Here is a 15625-nt window from a genome sequence, read left to right on the forward strand (position 1 = left end):
AAATTCAACCAATTGTTTCGAATAACTGAAAGAAACATATACACATGTACACTGTACAAACCATTTCACAAACATCGTCATTTTACACTTTCTTGTAGCAGAAAACGTTTTAAAGCAAAATTTGCTAATTTTTTAAATCAAATCATCTCTCTATCACTATTTTAAAGTGTTCTTACATATTAAAACAATTATTTAATATTATATTTCTTAAGAAAACATTTTTTGTATAAAACAATTCAAAAATACCCGCCGTGAAAATGACTTTTCACGCATTTTCACGGTCTAGAAATAATGTTCATCTGATCGAAATTTGAGGTATAAAAGCACCTTTATACGGAAGCCTGTACGGCTCACGAGCGTCTCGTACGCAAGTGGCGGTGTTTCGTACCACAAGTGGCACGAAGTCCGTCCAACTTGTGGCAAGTTCGTTAGTTCGTGCCACTTGTTGGACAGACTCCGTGCCACTTGTGGAAAGTGGATTTCTTGAAGGGTCATTCACAAATATGACAATTCCGTTGTATTCTGTTGCCGTCTATTTCGTCAGTGCTTTTCATTTCAAGTATAATTTCATCCGGGCAAGTCCGTTTAATGTTTTTGAATAAAAATGAATTTGTTATTTTTTAATTGAAAATATATGTAAAAGATTACATTTCAGTGTAAACAAATGATATTGACATCTTTATTAATCTTAAATATTCATAAAAATATACTTTTAATTTTAAAAAATAAAATGCTCTTCATGTATTTTAAATTAAAAAATGGCAACATAACCAAAAAATCTTATTTTTATTCTAAACTAAGAAAAAACTTCCGCTTAATTCTTTGTGGAATCCGTAGTTTATTAATATGTATATTTACGTTTGGAAGGAGTATTTATGTGTGAACTATAAAAAGTTTGTTCGATGACATTTACTAATATGCTAATATTACTAATATCTTATAAAATTCATTTTTTCTTCTTCACATGAAATTGAAATGAAAAGCACTGACGAAATAGATAGCAACAGGATCCAACGGAATTGTCATATTTGTGATTTTGTGAATGACCCTTCAAAAAATCCACTTTCCACAAGTGGCACGAAGTCTGTCCAACAAGTAGCACGAACTCTTGCCACAAGTTGGACGGACTTCGTACCACTTGTGGTACGAAACACCGCCACTTGCGTCCGAGACGCTCGTGAGCCGTACAGGCTTCCGTAGAGAAAGGCTGTAACCGGAATTGCAAACGCTAACGCAACCGGAAGAATGAGTTAGAGAAGGATAGACATATTGTTTGTCCATCTCTAACTCACTATTCCGGTTGCGTTGCGGTTACAATTCCGGTTACATTTCTATTCAGCGTTGTCCTTAAAGGTGCTTATATACCTCAAATTTCGATCAGATGAACATTATTTCTGGACCGTGAAAATGCGTGAAAAGTCATTTTCACGGCGGGTATTTTTGAATTGTTTTAAACAAAAAATGTTTTTTTAAGAAATATAATATTAAATAATTGTTTTAATATGTAAGAACACTTTAAAATAGTGATAGAGAGATGATTTGATTAAAAAATTTAGCAAATTTTGCTTTAAAACGTTTTCTGCTACAAGAAAGTGTAAAATGACGATGTTTGTGAAATGGTTTGTACAGTGCTTCTTCCTTGTGAGTGTCTCTCAGAGTTTTGTTTATGTTATGTCGGTTCTTTTTAACTTGTAATAAATAATGAGTGCTGAAAATAAATCGGTAAGTTGAAATGTTTATCAAATAAATTTAAATTCAACTAATTGTTTCGAATAACTGAAAAAAACATGTACACATGTACACTGTACAAACCATTTCACAAACATCGTCATTTTACACTTTCTTGTAGCAGAAAACGTTTTAAAGCAAAATTTGCTAAATTTTTTAATCAAATCATCTCTCTATCACTATTTTAAAGTGTTCTTACATATTAAAACAATTATTTAATATTATATTTCTTAAAAAAACATTTTTTGTTTAAAACAATTCAAAAATACCCGCCGTGAAAATGACTTTTCACGCATTTTCACGGTCCAGAAATAATGTTCATCTGATCGAAATTTGAGGTATATAAGCACCTTTAGAATAATAATGTCAATAAGGCTACGAGTCGAAAAGTAAGCTCTATTTCTTTCACCTAGAAAGAAAGACAAAGATAGAGATTACACTTTTCGACACGTAGCCACCTGTCGGCGAGTTTACACCACAGGATCCCGTCTCACCATTATCGGCATTGAAGAGATTCCGAACCTGTATATATACGACCGTGCAAAAAAGTAAACATCGAAATTGTTGACAAAAAATAATAAAATAGAAGTTGTTCCAAGTATAATTTATTAATCTATTTAAATGGAGTACAATAGAATTCGTACAGGAAAACTTGTACTTAAAGGAGAAAAACAGAAGTAATTTTAATTTTATAATTTCAGTTATATATTTATTTTATTAAAAATATTTACTATTACACTTTTCTTGATGACTTTCTTAATCTAATTGTTAATATTTATAATTTGTAAAATTGTATAATTAGTTGATTGTTTTACATAATTCTCAAATTTTGTAAAAATATTTTTTCTATTGTTTATTAATATATAAAACATAAAGATAACTGAAGACTAACATTTTCAATTTTCTGAAATTTTTAACCTTTAATTTATTAATTTCAGTAACATATTTTATTTATTTATTGAATATTATACGGGCTGCAGCCATTTTCTACGTTTTTATTCATACTACACATTATTTATAAATTTTCTTAATAGAAAAATAATTTATTTCATGCTTTTAATTTTAACGAAAAATTTTTATTTCAGAACAAAAAAAAGAAAACATAAAAATTTAGAAAAAATTGAACAAAAACCCGAAGTTCAGGACACTGATGTCATTAATCATGGTAATTATTTCTAAAATTTTTATTTGTTTAAACATTAACAATTTAGTGAGTATTATTTGTAATTACACAGGCCTGCGAAATTTAATTTTTCCAGTAAGTAATTAAAATAGTTCTAGGTGATTCTTATAGATTTTTTTGTGCTGAAAACGAATCTGACCTTCAAAATGCTCCTTCACGTCAGGATTTTTAGTAAATGAATTCTAAAGAGTAAAAAAAAATGTCTGTTATAGTCATTTTTGATAATTTTTTTTTTGGATAGAAATTTTTTTTATCAATTTTCGACAAACGGATCCTATAGTACTACTCTTAAGCTTAAAAAGCCATTTTTTAAAATTATTTTACGATTTTTTAAAAAAAGTTTTGACATTTTGAAATTAACACTTTTAGTATTACTCCCTCACAACAAAAGGATATCCTGAGGATATCCTCAGTATATCCTAAACTAATGCAGGATATTCTGAAAACGTCCATAGGATATCCTGAGGATATCCTCAGAACATCCAAACCGCCGTTACGTAGGATATTTTTGGGATATCCTGGGAATATACTTAGGATATTCTGGGATATCCTGAGGATATTCTAGGGCTATCTTGAGAATATTCTAGGGATATCCTAGTGATATCGTGGGGATATTCTTGGGATAAAGTTGGTATATCGTTAAAATATTCTAGAAATATCACTAAGATCTCCCTAGGATATCATTATGATTCAAATTTTGACTATTTGAGATAGCGATTTTTTGATACATGATTTCTCAAAAACTAATGCACCGATTTTTCTGAAATTTGGTTCACTTTTTCTACATAGTATTAACTAGTGATTGAACAAAGTATTTTTTTCTGTTGATTACAACCAATTTTACAGGTTGAGGTCTAAATGGCCTCAAAAATCGTAATTTGTGATAAAAAAAACACTGCCAAAAATCAAATTTCAATTATTTGAAAATCCTTCGTTCAATCACGAGTCATACTCATCTACTACTGGAAAATATTTGTTTTTTTTTTATTTTTGATGAAGCAGTCATTAGATATCGTGACTTCCGCAAATCACTTATTATGGAAGGAATCTCAAACAACCTATTGCCATTGGCTTAATTTCTAATATTTATTAACAAAAATTTTGTAACTTACTTATTTTATGGTGTACTTTAAGGTAATTAAGTGCTCAAATAAAATAATTTATTTATGCATATATTTTCAAGAATTTTTTTTATAGGAAAATATATTGAAATCTCTTAAAACTTTTATATATTATCTCACATATATTGATGCAAATGATATATATATTTTTTTAATTTAAGGCGAGAAAATGGCGGTTGAAAGGGAAGTCTATAAAAATCTGGTTGACATAAAATCTCGACCCAGGTGCGAATTTAGGCTGGCTGCCAGAGTTGGATGGTTGGGCCTAGGTTGGCCTAACTTTGGCAAGCGAAGTTTGGTAACCAAAGTTGGTCCAACCTGGGTATTTACAAGTAACCAAGGTCGGGCCAACTTTGTATGCCAACTATGGCATGCTGAGTAAAGCCAACCGTTGGCCCAACTTAAACCAGAGTTGGGCCAACCGTCGGCAAAACTTCGGGAAACATGGTTTAAAAGACTTAAATGCTTCGGTTGGCCAAACTCTGGGTGAAGGTTGGCCCGACCGTCGTCAAAACTTCGGCAAACGTAGTTTAAAAGACTTAAACGCTATGGTTGGCCAAATTGTTTTTATTAATTATTTGTTAACAATTCGTTAATTCAAAGTACTTCATATAATAGGCATGTTAAATGCAGAATTTGATAAGCTTTTAATTAATAAATTCAGAATAATCCTCATTTCATTAGTTTTAAAATATTTCATTTTTTAATAACGTTTATCAATTTTGTTAAATATATTTTTTATTAAAATATGTATGTCGTGCCGCATCATTATTGTTTCTTTATTCTTCTAATGCTGCCTAAGCTATTATTTTCTTCAGTCAGCTTTCAAATACATTTCTGAAAAATAATCCCATGTAAGCGTAGCGTAATGGTTAGCGTATAAGACTGCGATGCGTTAGGTTAGGGGTTCGATCCCAGCGGGCGTTAGATATTTTCAAAAATGTATAAGGAGATTGCGTTTAATATTAATAAGTAAGGACATATGTAAAATTCTTCAGAACTTACCAGTGTGCTAATTGTATAATTAATTCATGTTTTTAATTATTTATATTTTTGGTACATACTCATTTAAAGTTGGTTCCACTCTGGGACAAGTTGTCGGACCAACTTTGGGACAAATTGTTGGGCCAACCAATGAGAATTATAGTTGGTACAACATACACTTTTAGAGTTGGACCAACCTTGGGACGAGTTGTTGGGCCGACCATCGATGCCAATGGGTGGTAAACCGTTATCATTTCGCTAGTTGGCCCACCCTTTGGCAGGTGAAGTTGTCCCAACTTTTGCAAAGTTGGCCCAACCATGGGCTGACGGAAAATTCGCACCTGGGGAGTCAGAAACGTTGAAATCTAGAAATTGAAACGGGATATTAGAATATAAGTAAATGGTTATACTCTGTGGTAAAATAAAACATTTCCGGTAAAAAGAAAACAATATTGGTGGATTTATAAATATTTTAATTCTTCTTAGGGTTTCGTTCACGCAGTGAACCGAAACGGAACCCTTATGGTTTCACTCATGTCCGTCCAGAAAATCATGTCCCCCCTTTAAAACCCAGCCTTTTCAACCAATTGAGCTCAAATTTGGTATACATACGTATTTTCGTGAGTAGATTAAAGGAAAATTATAGCGAATCCGATTGGAATTGAATTGAATATAGTTCTATTCCAAAATTCGTAATTTCGGAAAAAAGCGTGTCCTTCCTGCTTGAACTTTTAGTTTTCGAGCTAAGAAGCTGAAACTTGGTACCCATAGTTAATTTTACATGGAGATTTCACGAAAAATATAGCCAACCCCTTTGAAATAGACTTAAATATTTTTTCGCTATAAAAACTCAAAATTCCTGAAAAAGCTCAAATTTTCTTTTTATCTTAACTTTAAGAATCTTAAACTTTAAATAATCGTGAACAGAACCCTAGATAAGCGAGTGTAACTCGCACTTGACCATTTTTTCAAAATTAAATTGTTTAAAAAATATATTAAAAATTATTGAAAAATTATAATTTAAATAGTTTCTTCAAAATCATGTCAACTATTTCTAAAATATGTTTCAACTCTGACGAGAAAAAAAATTTGAACTCAAATAATTAAATTAATAATTATTTAAATGTGCATCTTTATTAGTAATTGTATCAAAAAAAGATTAAAATAATTTTTAAAATCATTTTGCAACAGTTATAAACGCGCCGTAATTGATGCACTTACCCTATTAGGAAATAGTTAATTTTTATTATTCTTTAAACTTTTTTATTGAAACTATGCAGAACAACCTGTAATAAGAAGATTATATTAATGTGGATTATTATAAAATTTATTAATTAAAATTTTCATTTGACAGAATTTCAATAGATGGACTTTTCTTTTAAATAAAATTTTAATTTTTTCTAATTTGTATTCAATAGAATATAAATTTATCCAACACTTTATTTACAGAATGTTCCTTTTAATTCTTTTTTATTTAAAAGAATTCGATTTTAATCAAATTTTAATAACTCAATAACTTTAAGAAAATTTATCAAATCAATTTGTTTTTATTAATATCTATATTATATTAATTTATGTATATTGTCTAAATCAGTTTTTGAAATATATGAATTAGTATATTTGCAGCTTACGTGAGTGTTAAATATTTAAAAATTATCGCGTTTAATTATCTTAAATTATGATGATTAATAAGTATTTTCCATTTTTTTGTTGTGTTTGTGGTCCAAAAGTATTGCGGGAAATGTTATAAATAAATAAATATTTTAGGTGGTTGGTGCAAAACAACTAGTGTGTCAGAGATAACAGGAACAGTAGCTATTGAATTTAAAAATCAAACATATATAAAAGCACTTGATAATGGACTTTTTACATTGGGAATTCCTCATGATGAAGGTGAGGGTCCGTGTCCAGAAGAAATTTTAATAGCTATTCCAGTGAATGAGACAAAAGTTGCCCTAAAATCGGGATACGGTAAATATTTAGGAGTAGATAAAAAAGGAGTTGTGGTAGGGCGCAGTGATGCAGTCGGTACCTTAGAACAATGGGAGCCAATTTTTCAGGTATAAATTATTGAATTTTTAGCATTTTTAAATTTTTCGAAGATATTAATGGTTAAAGACTTCTTTTTGTAAAATGTAAATTATATCTTAATTACAAATTAAATAAATAAATGCTTAATTCAATATTTTTAGGACGGAAATCTTGCTATTTTAAGTAGTACTAATAATTTCATTTCTGTGACAAATGATGATGATGTTGTTTGTCAAAGTAAAACTGCTGGACCTGCAGAATTCGTTTGTATCAGAAGTATTGTACAACGAGTAGACGATAATGATAAAGAAGTATGTGAAGAAGAACTAGGATCTATGGCACAAGTTGAAGAAAAATTTGTGTGAGTATATTTTTGTTAACATCTTTTTTTTCACGAGTTATACCTAGTTCTCAAAGAGGAAAAGAAAATTTTTTATTTCAATAGCACTTAAAATTATTTAAAAGATGATGCTAAAACTTTCTTATGTTATTCTTATGTTTTTTGCTGTTAGAACCATTTTTTTTAATTAATTTAAAATTATTGACGAAATTTGTTTTATAGGTTCTGTTAACTTGGTGTCAGTTTCAGCATCATTTTATAAATATATACATTTAATTTATTTAAAAAATGCCATAATCAAGATATACTTAAAAAATTATAAAAATAAAAATGATCATGTATCACTATATTTTTCCCAAAAAACATTTTTTTATTTTGTTTATTTATAATATGTAAACACTCTAATTGTAATTGAAATTATTTACTCTTTTAGACGCAAGTTTCAAAAGTTTCAAGACAAAAAACTACGAATATGTACGTCAGATCGTTCAACACTAAAAAAAGCAAAAGAAGAAGGTATACTTCATGAAACTTTACTTGACAGAAGAAGTAAAATGAAAGCAGATCGCTATTGTAAATAAAAGAAATTATGTAGTTTAAATTACCTACATATTAATTATCATTTAATATTTGTCAAACGGTTTTGATTATATATTTATAAATTAAATACCCAATTGTAAAATAACAATAACACTTGATTCTATTTATTGAAATTTGGTTTCAAATTTGTACGAAATTCATTGAAGAATTACAAATATACTTATATCTTTAGAATTTTAAAATTAATTAGTTTATGATTCTTACTATACGCATATGTGAAATTGTTGAACTACAAAGACAAATTATCCGCGGCAAAGCCTGTTGAAATTCTATTGTTCGCTTATACGAAGTTTTTGAAATATTCCCCAAATATTGTGAAAGGTGCACTTAATTTGTAATACAAAATTTCTTTTGCAATGCCATCCGCGTGGGTTGTGAACAGTTGTTTTTTGGAAAAAGAAATAATCGAGGGTCTTTCAATATTTTTTTTGTAATCATTGGCTTGGCACCATTACCGTTCCCTCTTTTTTACATTATTTTTTTTACCTAAAACTGAGTTTTCACGAAAGGAGTCAAGTGCCAATTTCATGTTTTTCAGTAAGTGAAAAAAACATATTTAAAAATTCTGATGATCATTTAAAATAAAAATAAGAAAACTTTCGAGTTATAATGTTTTATTTATATAGAAGTTACGATTTTTTAAAAAATCCACTGTTCACATTTAACGAAAATTTTGAACTCTCTCTCTCCCCCTTTACAGTTTTGCATAAAACTTAATAATAATTTGTGGGTGAAGTACTTACCCATAGTACTAAAGTTTATGCAAATTTCAGCACGATCCGAAAATGTTCAATTTTAAAGTTGGATCACTTCAGAAATTTTTCCTCATATATATGGGCGATTCCACATGAGATTTATAGTCGAAGTTTAAAATTAGGGTAAATATATTTTTTCTTATTCTTTGTAGAAAAACATGATATACGTATTTTTTTATTTTTGAAAAATTGGCCAAATTTTTTAGTTATGAATTTTTAGCTTTGCGAAAGTAGACCTTTTTTTAATGGCTTATATCTCTGAAAATATTGAAATTGGTAAAATCTCGCCAAAGAATAAAAGTTTTGTTTTTTCTTCAACTTTTAAGAAATTTAAGAAAAAAATTTTTTTTTAAATTTTTAATGAAAAAAAATTAAGTTTTTATAAACTAATTATTTTTTTTTTAATTTGGGCCCGATTAAATTTTTTTTTATGATTTATTCATGTCTGAAAATAAACAGAAGATTTTGCAAAAAGAGCCGGAGTGGGCCTGATGATTTAATTAAGTTTAAATGAATTTTTAAAAATTCCGTGTAAGCTCTACGCGCGCTACGCTACTCAGTGGGCCGTGAACAAATTAACATAGAGTCTACAAATTTTAACCGATTTTGACGTTCTTCGTCTTATTTTAAAGATGATATAATTCTGCATAACGCCTTTGATTTTGTGTTTTGAAAAAAAAAATTTCAATTGTTTAAACAATTTTCATAAACAATTTTAATGATTTTAGTTCCTCATTACGAAATTAATGACATATTGAGAGAAATGTGCAACATTATTAGTCAAGGTAAACGACTAATACTTATTTTAATTAATTTTTACAAATAGCATTGTTTAAACACATAGTACAGCTGCATTTTGTATACAATTTTATACAATAAGCCACGTATTGTTTATATTTTGGCTATTTTTGTTTTGTAAGTATTAAAAGCAGGTTAATTTATTTATTATTTGAGTTTTATTTTTGTTTAACATTAAAATCATAAATTTATGTACAACTAATAAATTAATTAATTAATTAAAATTAGTTACTAAAAATATGCTGCAATATTTTTGGACATTTGTGCCTGCATGCATATTTTAATTTTTAAAAAGAAATTATTATTGTTATTGGAGCCAATTTGTGTCTTTGTCTTACCGCAATGGAATTTTTTAGTTTGTGTATACATAAATCCCACCATCGGTATATTCCATAGAACAATTTTATGGGGTAGCAAAAATTTTTGATAAATTACAATCGCAGGAAACTTAGCGTTCGTATTTACCTCGATACTTTGCAACTTTCCTAAAATACCGGGGTAAATACGAACGCCACTGTATTTCAGAAAAATCTTAGGGAAAATAAATTTAAAGTATTGCAATTGTTAAACTTATATAAAAACTCAAAAAAAAAAAAAGATAATAAACCTATTATGTAATAATGCATCATATATAAGTACAAAAATCAAACAGGTTAAAAATTAAAATGCATTACACAATTAAAACCTTCAATAACTTTATCAAATCATAACGGATTTTTGCAAAACTTGGTACAGATAGTATTTTGAAGTGATTGAATGTAAATACAAAAATAAAAGTCAAATTTTTTAAATTCAAAATGGCGGACTTTCTTAAAACTTATTTTTAAAAATGTTCAAATTTGCTAACTTCAAATTCGTAATCAGCGACCCTGAAACCCCCCGAGTAACAATTTTCGAGCGAATCCAATGAATTTTTTAATTCTCGTCCGCCATTTTGAATTTTGAAAAACTGACTTCAAATTGGTAATTAGCGACCCCAAAAACCGTAGAATACCAAATTTTATTAAGATCCTGAAAAACTTTTTTCAACAAACCATTTGGCAAAAAAATTGAAACACTCCTTCGAGAGAACAGAGATTAAGTTTCTGTTTATTAATTACTAACGAGGATACGTATAGAAAGAAAAACTTTTTTCTATGTACTTTTATAATGTTAAAATAATAGTGTAATTAAATAAAAACAATTTTGTGTGGCTCTGATGTAAAAAAAAATTATTGAAAATACCGTTCGGATTTACCCCGGTTTTCCAATTTTCCTGGGTAAATACGAACGGTCTGATATTATTAATAAAATTTTACAGAAGGCAAAAATCAAAAATAGTTTCTGTTATAGTATTCATAACAAACAATTATAAATAATAAAATAAATTTTTAGCTTCTTTTTCTTCAAATACGAGACAAAATACTGAAAGAGTGTCATCTTTGATTTTCAATCTTTTTTGCAAAACTCGTTATCTTTGTTTATGCTGTTGCTAATTAACAAACGAAAAATGGGATAATACTTAGAATCTCTTGAAGAGGATCTGAGGTAAAAATTCTCATATCGAACTTATTTTTAAAAATTTTAATTAAGCTGAAATAATTAGCGTTCGGATTTACCCCCCGTTCGGATTTACCCCGGCTGACCCTATACGCGTTTTATTTAATATGTTTATTTTAACGAATTTTTTATTTAACATAATTGTCTTATTCAACAGAAATTATTATATTTATTTATATAAACTTTTATATTTCAAAATTTTCATTAAATAAATTCATCATTTGCTCGGAGTTTAATTTACTCAAATTTTTAACTGATTAAATTCTTAAATAATATCTAATTTTTTTTTTATTTATAAATTAGCTATTGGTGTGCCGCCGGAAGTAGTAGCATCAATCGTGGCAATACAGGCGGCTGTTATTGCATACCTCCACACGATTTTAAGTAAAGAAGAGGAAGAGGAGGAATTTGAAAATTTATTTCTGTTAATAGCTGGACAGAAGATGATAACTCACATTCCGAAGACAGAAAACTATTTTGAATTAATTATTCCCAGATTTTCACTGTCAGGTACAAATTTTTATAAATATATTATGTTTATTTTTTCGTATAGAAAATAGCGAATTGTTTAAGTATATGCATGTATGTATATATAAGCTGTTTGTAATTTTTTGATGCAGATTTCAAATCTCATTTTAGAATGAGCAGAACAACGTTCGAGGAATTGAGTCTCATGATTGGACCAGATTTAATTACAGAACAATCAAACGTTCCGGTGATGAAGAAATTGGCCATCGCAATTTGGATTTTCGGCAATCAGGAAGTTCATCGGTATAATATACTTAATTATTATATTGTATTATATATCTTTTTTTGAAATATGTACACAATACTATATTGAAGCTGTGTGAAAACTATATCTCAAATATTTATTTAAATTTTCATATTTTTTAATAAAAAGTACACAAATTTTGATAATCAAATTGTAAAAAAGACGCAAACTGTATCTAAATATTCATTTAGAAATTATGCAGACTATTATCAAAAAAATATTTCTGGACGTTTGCATGAAAAAGTTTAATTTAATAATTTAATTTATTTAATATTTATTATATAATTTTTTAATTAATTTCTAGTAATTTATTAATTAATAATTTCTTATAATTTCTCGCAGTTTTATAGTTTTCGAGAAAATCACAATTTAGTAAATGCGATGAAAAATCTGAAATTTTTTTTTTTCCTTTTTTAAATCAACAATCTATAGGCCGGAAATAATCAAGTTATTCGTACTTTTTTACGTTTGGTCTCGTGTGATCGTTTGATATAGACATTATCGCGACGCATTTTTGAATATTATTTAGAATAAAGGCATTTAAAAAATTTTTAATTAAGTCTAATTTCGCTTATCCTTCTTTAGAATAGTTAATACAATCACATTCAAATATTAACTACGTAAAAATTTCCATTTATAAAATTAAAAATTTCATTTTTTAGAAATGTTCCCACTTTGTCAGTTTATCATCATTTTTAAAACCGTAAAAGTAAAAAAAAAAATTTAAACCAATTGGTTTCTTATCAAACAGGTGCTTCTGATGACTTAATAAGATCATAATCCGAATAACTTGTCGAAAATAACCTAGTTATTGACTTTTTCATGCGGAAGTCCAATAACACAGCCCCACAAAAAAAAGTGTCGTGCGCGGCAGACCAGACTAGTCATTTCCCATGTATTTTGACGCGCTGAACACGAATCCGAAGTCCGTTTTGCTCCATCACGTCAGGATTTTTTCTAACCTCCAAAAACCTGTCGGATTTTGAGAGGTAGGCTATTTTTTTAAAAATTGATGGATTTACTTCAAAATTGGTATCTAGGGGTTTTTTGGGTCGCTGATGAAGAATTTGAAGTTAGATTTTCAAAATTTAAAATGGCGGCTCCAATATGGCGGACGAATTTTGTAAAAATTGATGGATTTACTTCAAACTTGGTATCTAGGGGTTTTTTGGGTCGCTGATTACGAATCTGAAGTTAGATTTTCAAAACTAGAAATGGAAATTCTTATATACATAAGTAAGGTATTTACGTCTTTTTATGGTAGCGCACTCTTTTGTCCTCAAAGGATTTGTGTAATGGTTTTCTTTTCAAATTGGTGCCTCCAGGTACAATATCCCTTTTCAGCATCCAACAGTAGTCGGCCATCATATTTACATCCCATCTTCCTTGATACCGACGCTCAAATTCTGTCAGATCTCGATGGAATCGTTCTCCTTGTTCTTCACTGTAATCTCCCAAATTTCCAGGGAATTAATCCCGATGCGAGTCTAAGTAATGCAACTTTATGCTCATTAAGCATCCTAACTTACCAAAGTTTTTAATCATATCACTAACTATTTGCTCCCAATTTTCACTCTTGTGATTACCCAGAAAATTTTCGACAACTGCTTTGAAACTAAGCCATGCGGCTTTCTCCTTTTTATTCATCTTGGTAATAAATTGCTCATCTTTTAACAATTTACGAATACGTGGTCCGTCGAAAACCCCTGCTTTTAGTTTCGCATCAGAGATTTTTGGAAACTTTTGTTCCAGGTATTTGAAACAGTTTCCTTTTTTATCTAAGGCTTTGACAAACTGTTCAATTGCTCCTAGTTTCGTGTGTAAGGGCGGATTTATCACCTTTGAAGGGTCGACATCGTCCGCCATATTGGAGCCGCCATTTTAAATTTTGAAAATCTAACTTTAGATTCGTAATCAGCGACCCAAAAAACCCCTAGATACCAATATTGAAGTAAATCCATCAATTTTTACAAAATTCGTCCGCCATATTGGAGCCGCCATTTTGAATTTTGAAAATCTAACTTCAAATTCTTCATCAGCGACCCAAAAAACCCCTAGATACCAATTTTGAAGTAAATCCATCAATTTTTAAAAAAATAGCCTACCTCTCAAAATCCGACAGGTTTTTGGAGGTTAGAAAAAAATCCTGACGTGATGGAGCAAAACGGACTTCGGATTCGTGTTCAGCGCGTCAAAATACATGGGAAATGACTAGTCTGGTCTGCCGCGCACGACACTTTTTTTTTTGTGGGGCTGTGTAATTACTTAATTAAATATTTGTCAAGAACCACTATGCAGGAAATTAATTTTTATATTTGCATTTGTGTAAATAAACTGTAGAATATTAAAATTTTTTTTTAAATTATTTTAATAATTATTTATTAAAGTTTGATTTTATTTTTATTTATTTATTTATTTATAGATCTGTAGCAGACAGATTCGGTGTGTCCAAATCTACTTCATGGCAGTGCATGATTGACGTAGCCACATTACTCTGTCGGCGTTCACGAACTTTTATAAAATGGCCTACAGGACAAGCTATCGTTGAAAATCAACTAGAATTTCAAGAAATTGCTCAGTTTCCTGGAGTGATTGAAGCCATTGATGGTTGCCAGATACAAATTAGTGCACCTCATGAAAACGCCGATAGTTATATGAATAGAAAGGGATATTACTCCATTAACACACAGGCAATCTGTGATCACAGAATGCGATTCATTGACGTTTACGCAGGTTGCTGCGGAAGCGTCAATGACGCTAGAGTATGGAGCTTAAGTGATATTAAACAAGAAATTATCCGAGATAATGCACGCTACTTTCCAGACGAAACCCATATTCTTGGAGACAAGATATATCCCTTACTATTCAATTTGTTGACACCGTATAAGGATTGTGGTCGGTTGACAAGAATTCAACGGAATTTTAATCTTGTGCATGCCCGAACAAGGCAGACAATTGAAAGGGTATTTGCTCTCCTTTTGTCTCGTTTTCGACGTCTCAAATATTTGTATTTACAAAATATTGAGTACGCTTCAATGATAATTCTCGCCTGTTGCTGCCTCCACAATATTTGTCTATCACTCAATGATTTATTCGATGAGGGGGTAGCTGTAGATAATAATGCAGCAGCAGACGATATCAATAATGTTCCTGAGGCCGTTCACGAAAATGTCGACAATAACGATCAAGAGCTAGAAAATATTGGATTTGGTGGACAAATGAAACGTGAAATAATTGCGAATGTATTATATCGTAGAGAGCAACATAACTAGATACGCGATCATTATCGAGATCGTCAAAACGCGTGAGACATAAAAATTTTATTGTTAAGTGGAACTTAAATGTTCACTTTTTGTGTCACTTTTTGGGCGACAAATACGATACGACGAATGGAAAATTGACAGTGCCGATGCAAAATAACAAAATACATTTTATCCCTGTTAAAAAATCACGATAATCTATATTGTATTATCAATTGTCCATTTACTTGGCACTTAGTGGCGCGGTTATCATCGCGTTTTGAAAGACAAAAGCGCATGTCCAGGGAAAATTGTTAAGCAGGCCATATTTGTAATAGAGGCCAATAAGGCCATGGCCTAGGGGCGGGCGGATTTTAGGGGCGGCAAAATATTGAAATAAAAAATTTTAAAAAATTTTAAAATGTGTTAGGTAAAGTCGAAAAAAGTTAAAAATAGAAAAAAACGAAACATAGTTTACATGTGACTTTATCTGAATACCAGGGGACAACTTTCGATCGTAGCGCCAATCTGATAA

General features: G+C 29.7%; 2 protein-coding genes across 2 annotated transcripts; both read left to right on the forward strand.

Moving 5' to 3' along the window:
* The first annotated feature begins 2239 nt into the window (after nucleotides 1-2239).
* On the forward strand, nucleotides 2240-8409 carry LOC127285733 (protein FRG1 homolog). Its single transcript, XM_051311873.1, has 5 exons — nucleotides 2240-2405; nucleotides 2814-2893; nucleotides 6784-7076; nucleotides 7209-7408; nucleotides 7821-8409. Exons 1-5 carry the CDS (start codon nucleotides 2350-2352, stop codon nucleotides 7966-7968), a joined length of 777 nt encoding a protein of 258 aa, XP_051167830.1. The 5' UTR covers nucleotides 2240-2349; the 3' UTR covers nucleotides 7969-8409.
* Nucleotides 8410-9505: 1096 nt separating this feature from the next.
* Nucleotides 9506-15123, forward strand: LOC127285692 (putative nuclease HARBI1). Its single transcript, XM_051311827.1, has 4 exons — nucleotides 9506-9527; nucleotides 11383-11589; nucleotides 11700-11850; nucleotides 14274-15123. Exons 1-4 carry the CDS (start codon nucleotides 9506-9508, stop codon nucleotides 15121-15123), a joined length of 1230 nt encoding a protein of 409 aa, XP_051167784.1.
* Nucleotides 15124-15625: the final 502 nt, after the last annotated feature.

Source organism: Leptopilina boulardi, unplaced genomic scaffold (genome assembly GCF_019393585.1).
Source record: "Leptopilina boulardi isolate dan_hultmark-lab unplaced genomic scaffold, ZJU_Lbou_2.1 LbouV2_341, whole genome shotgun sequence".
Taxonomy (NCBI): Eukaryota; Metazoa; Arthropoda; class Insecta; order Hymenoptera; family Figitidae; genus Leptopilina; species Leptopilina boulardi.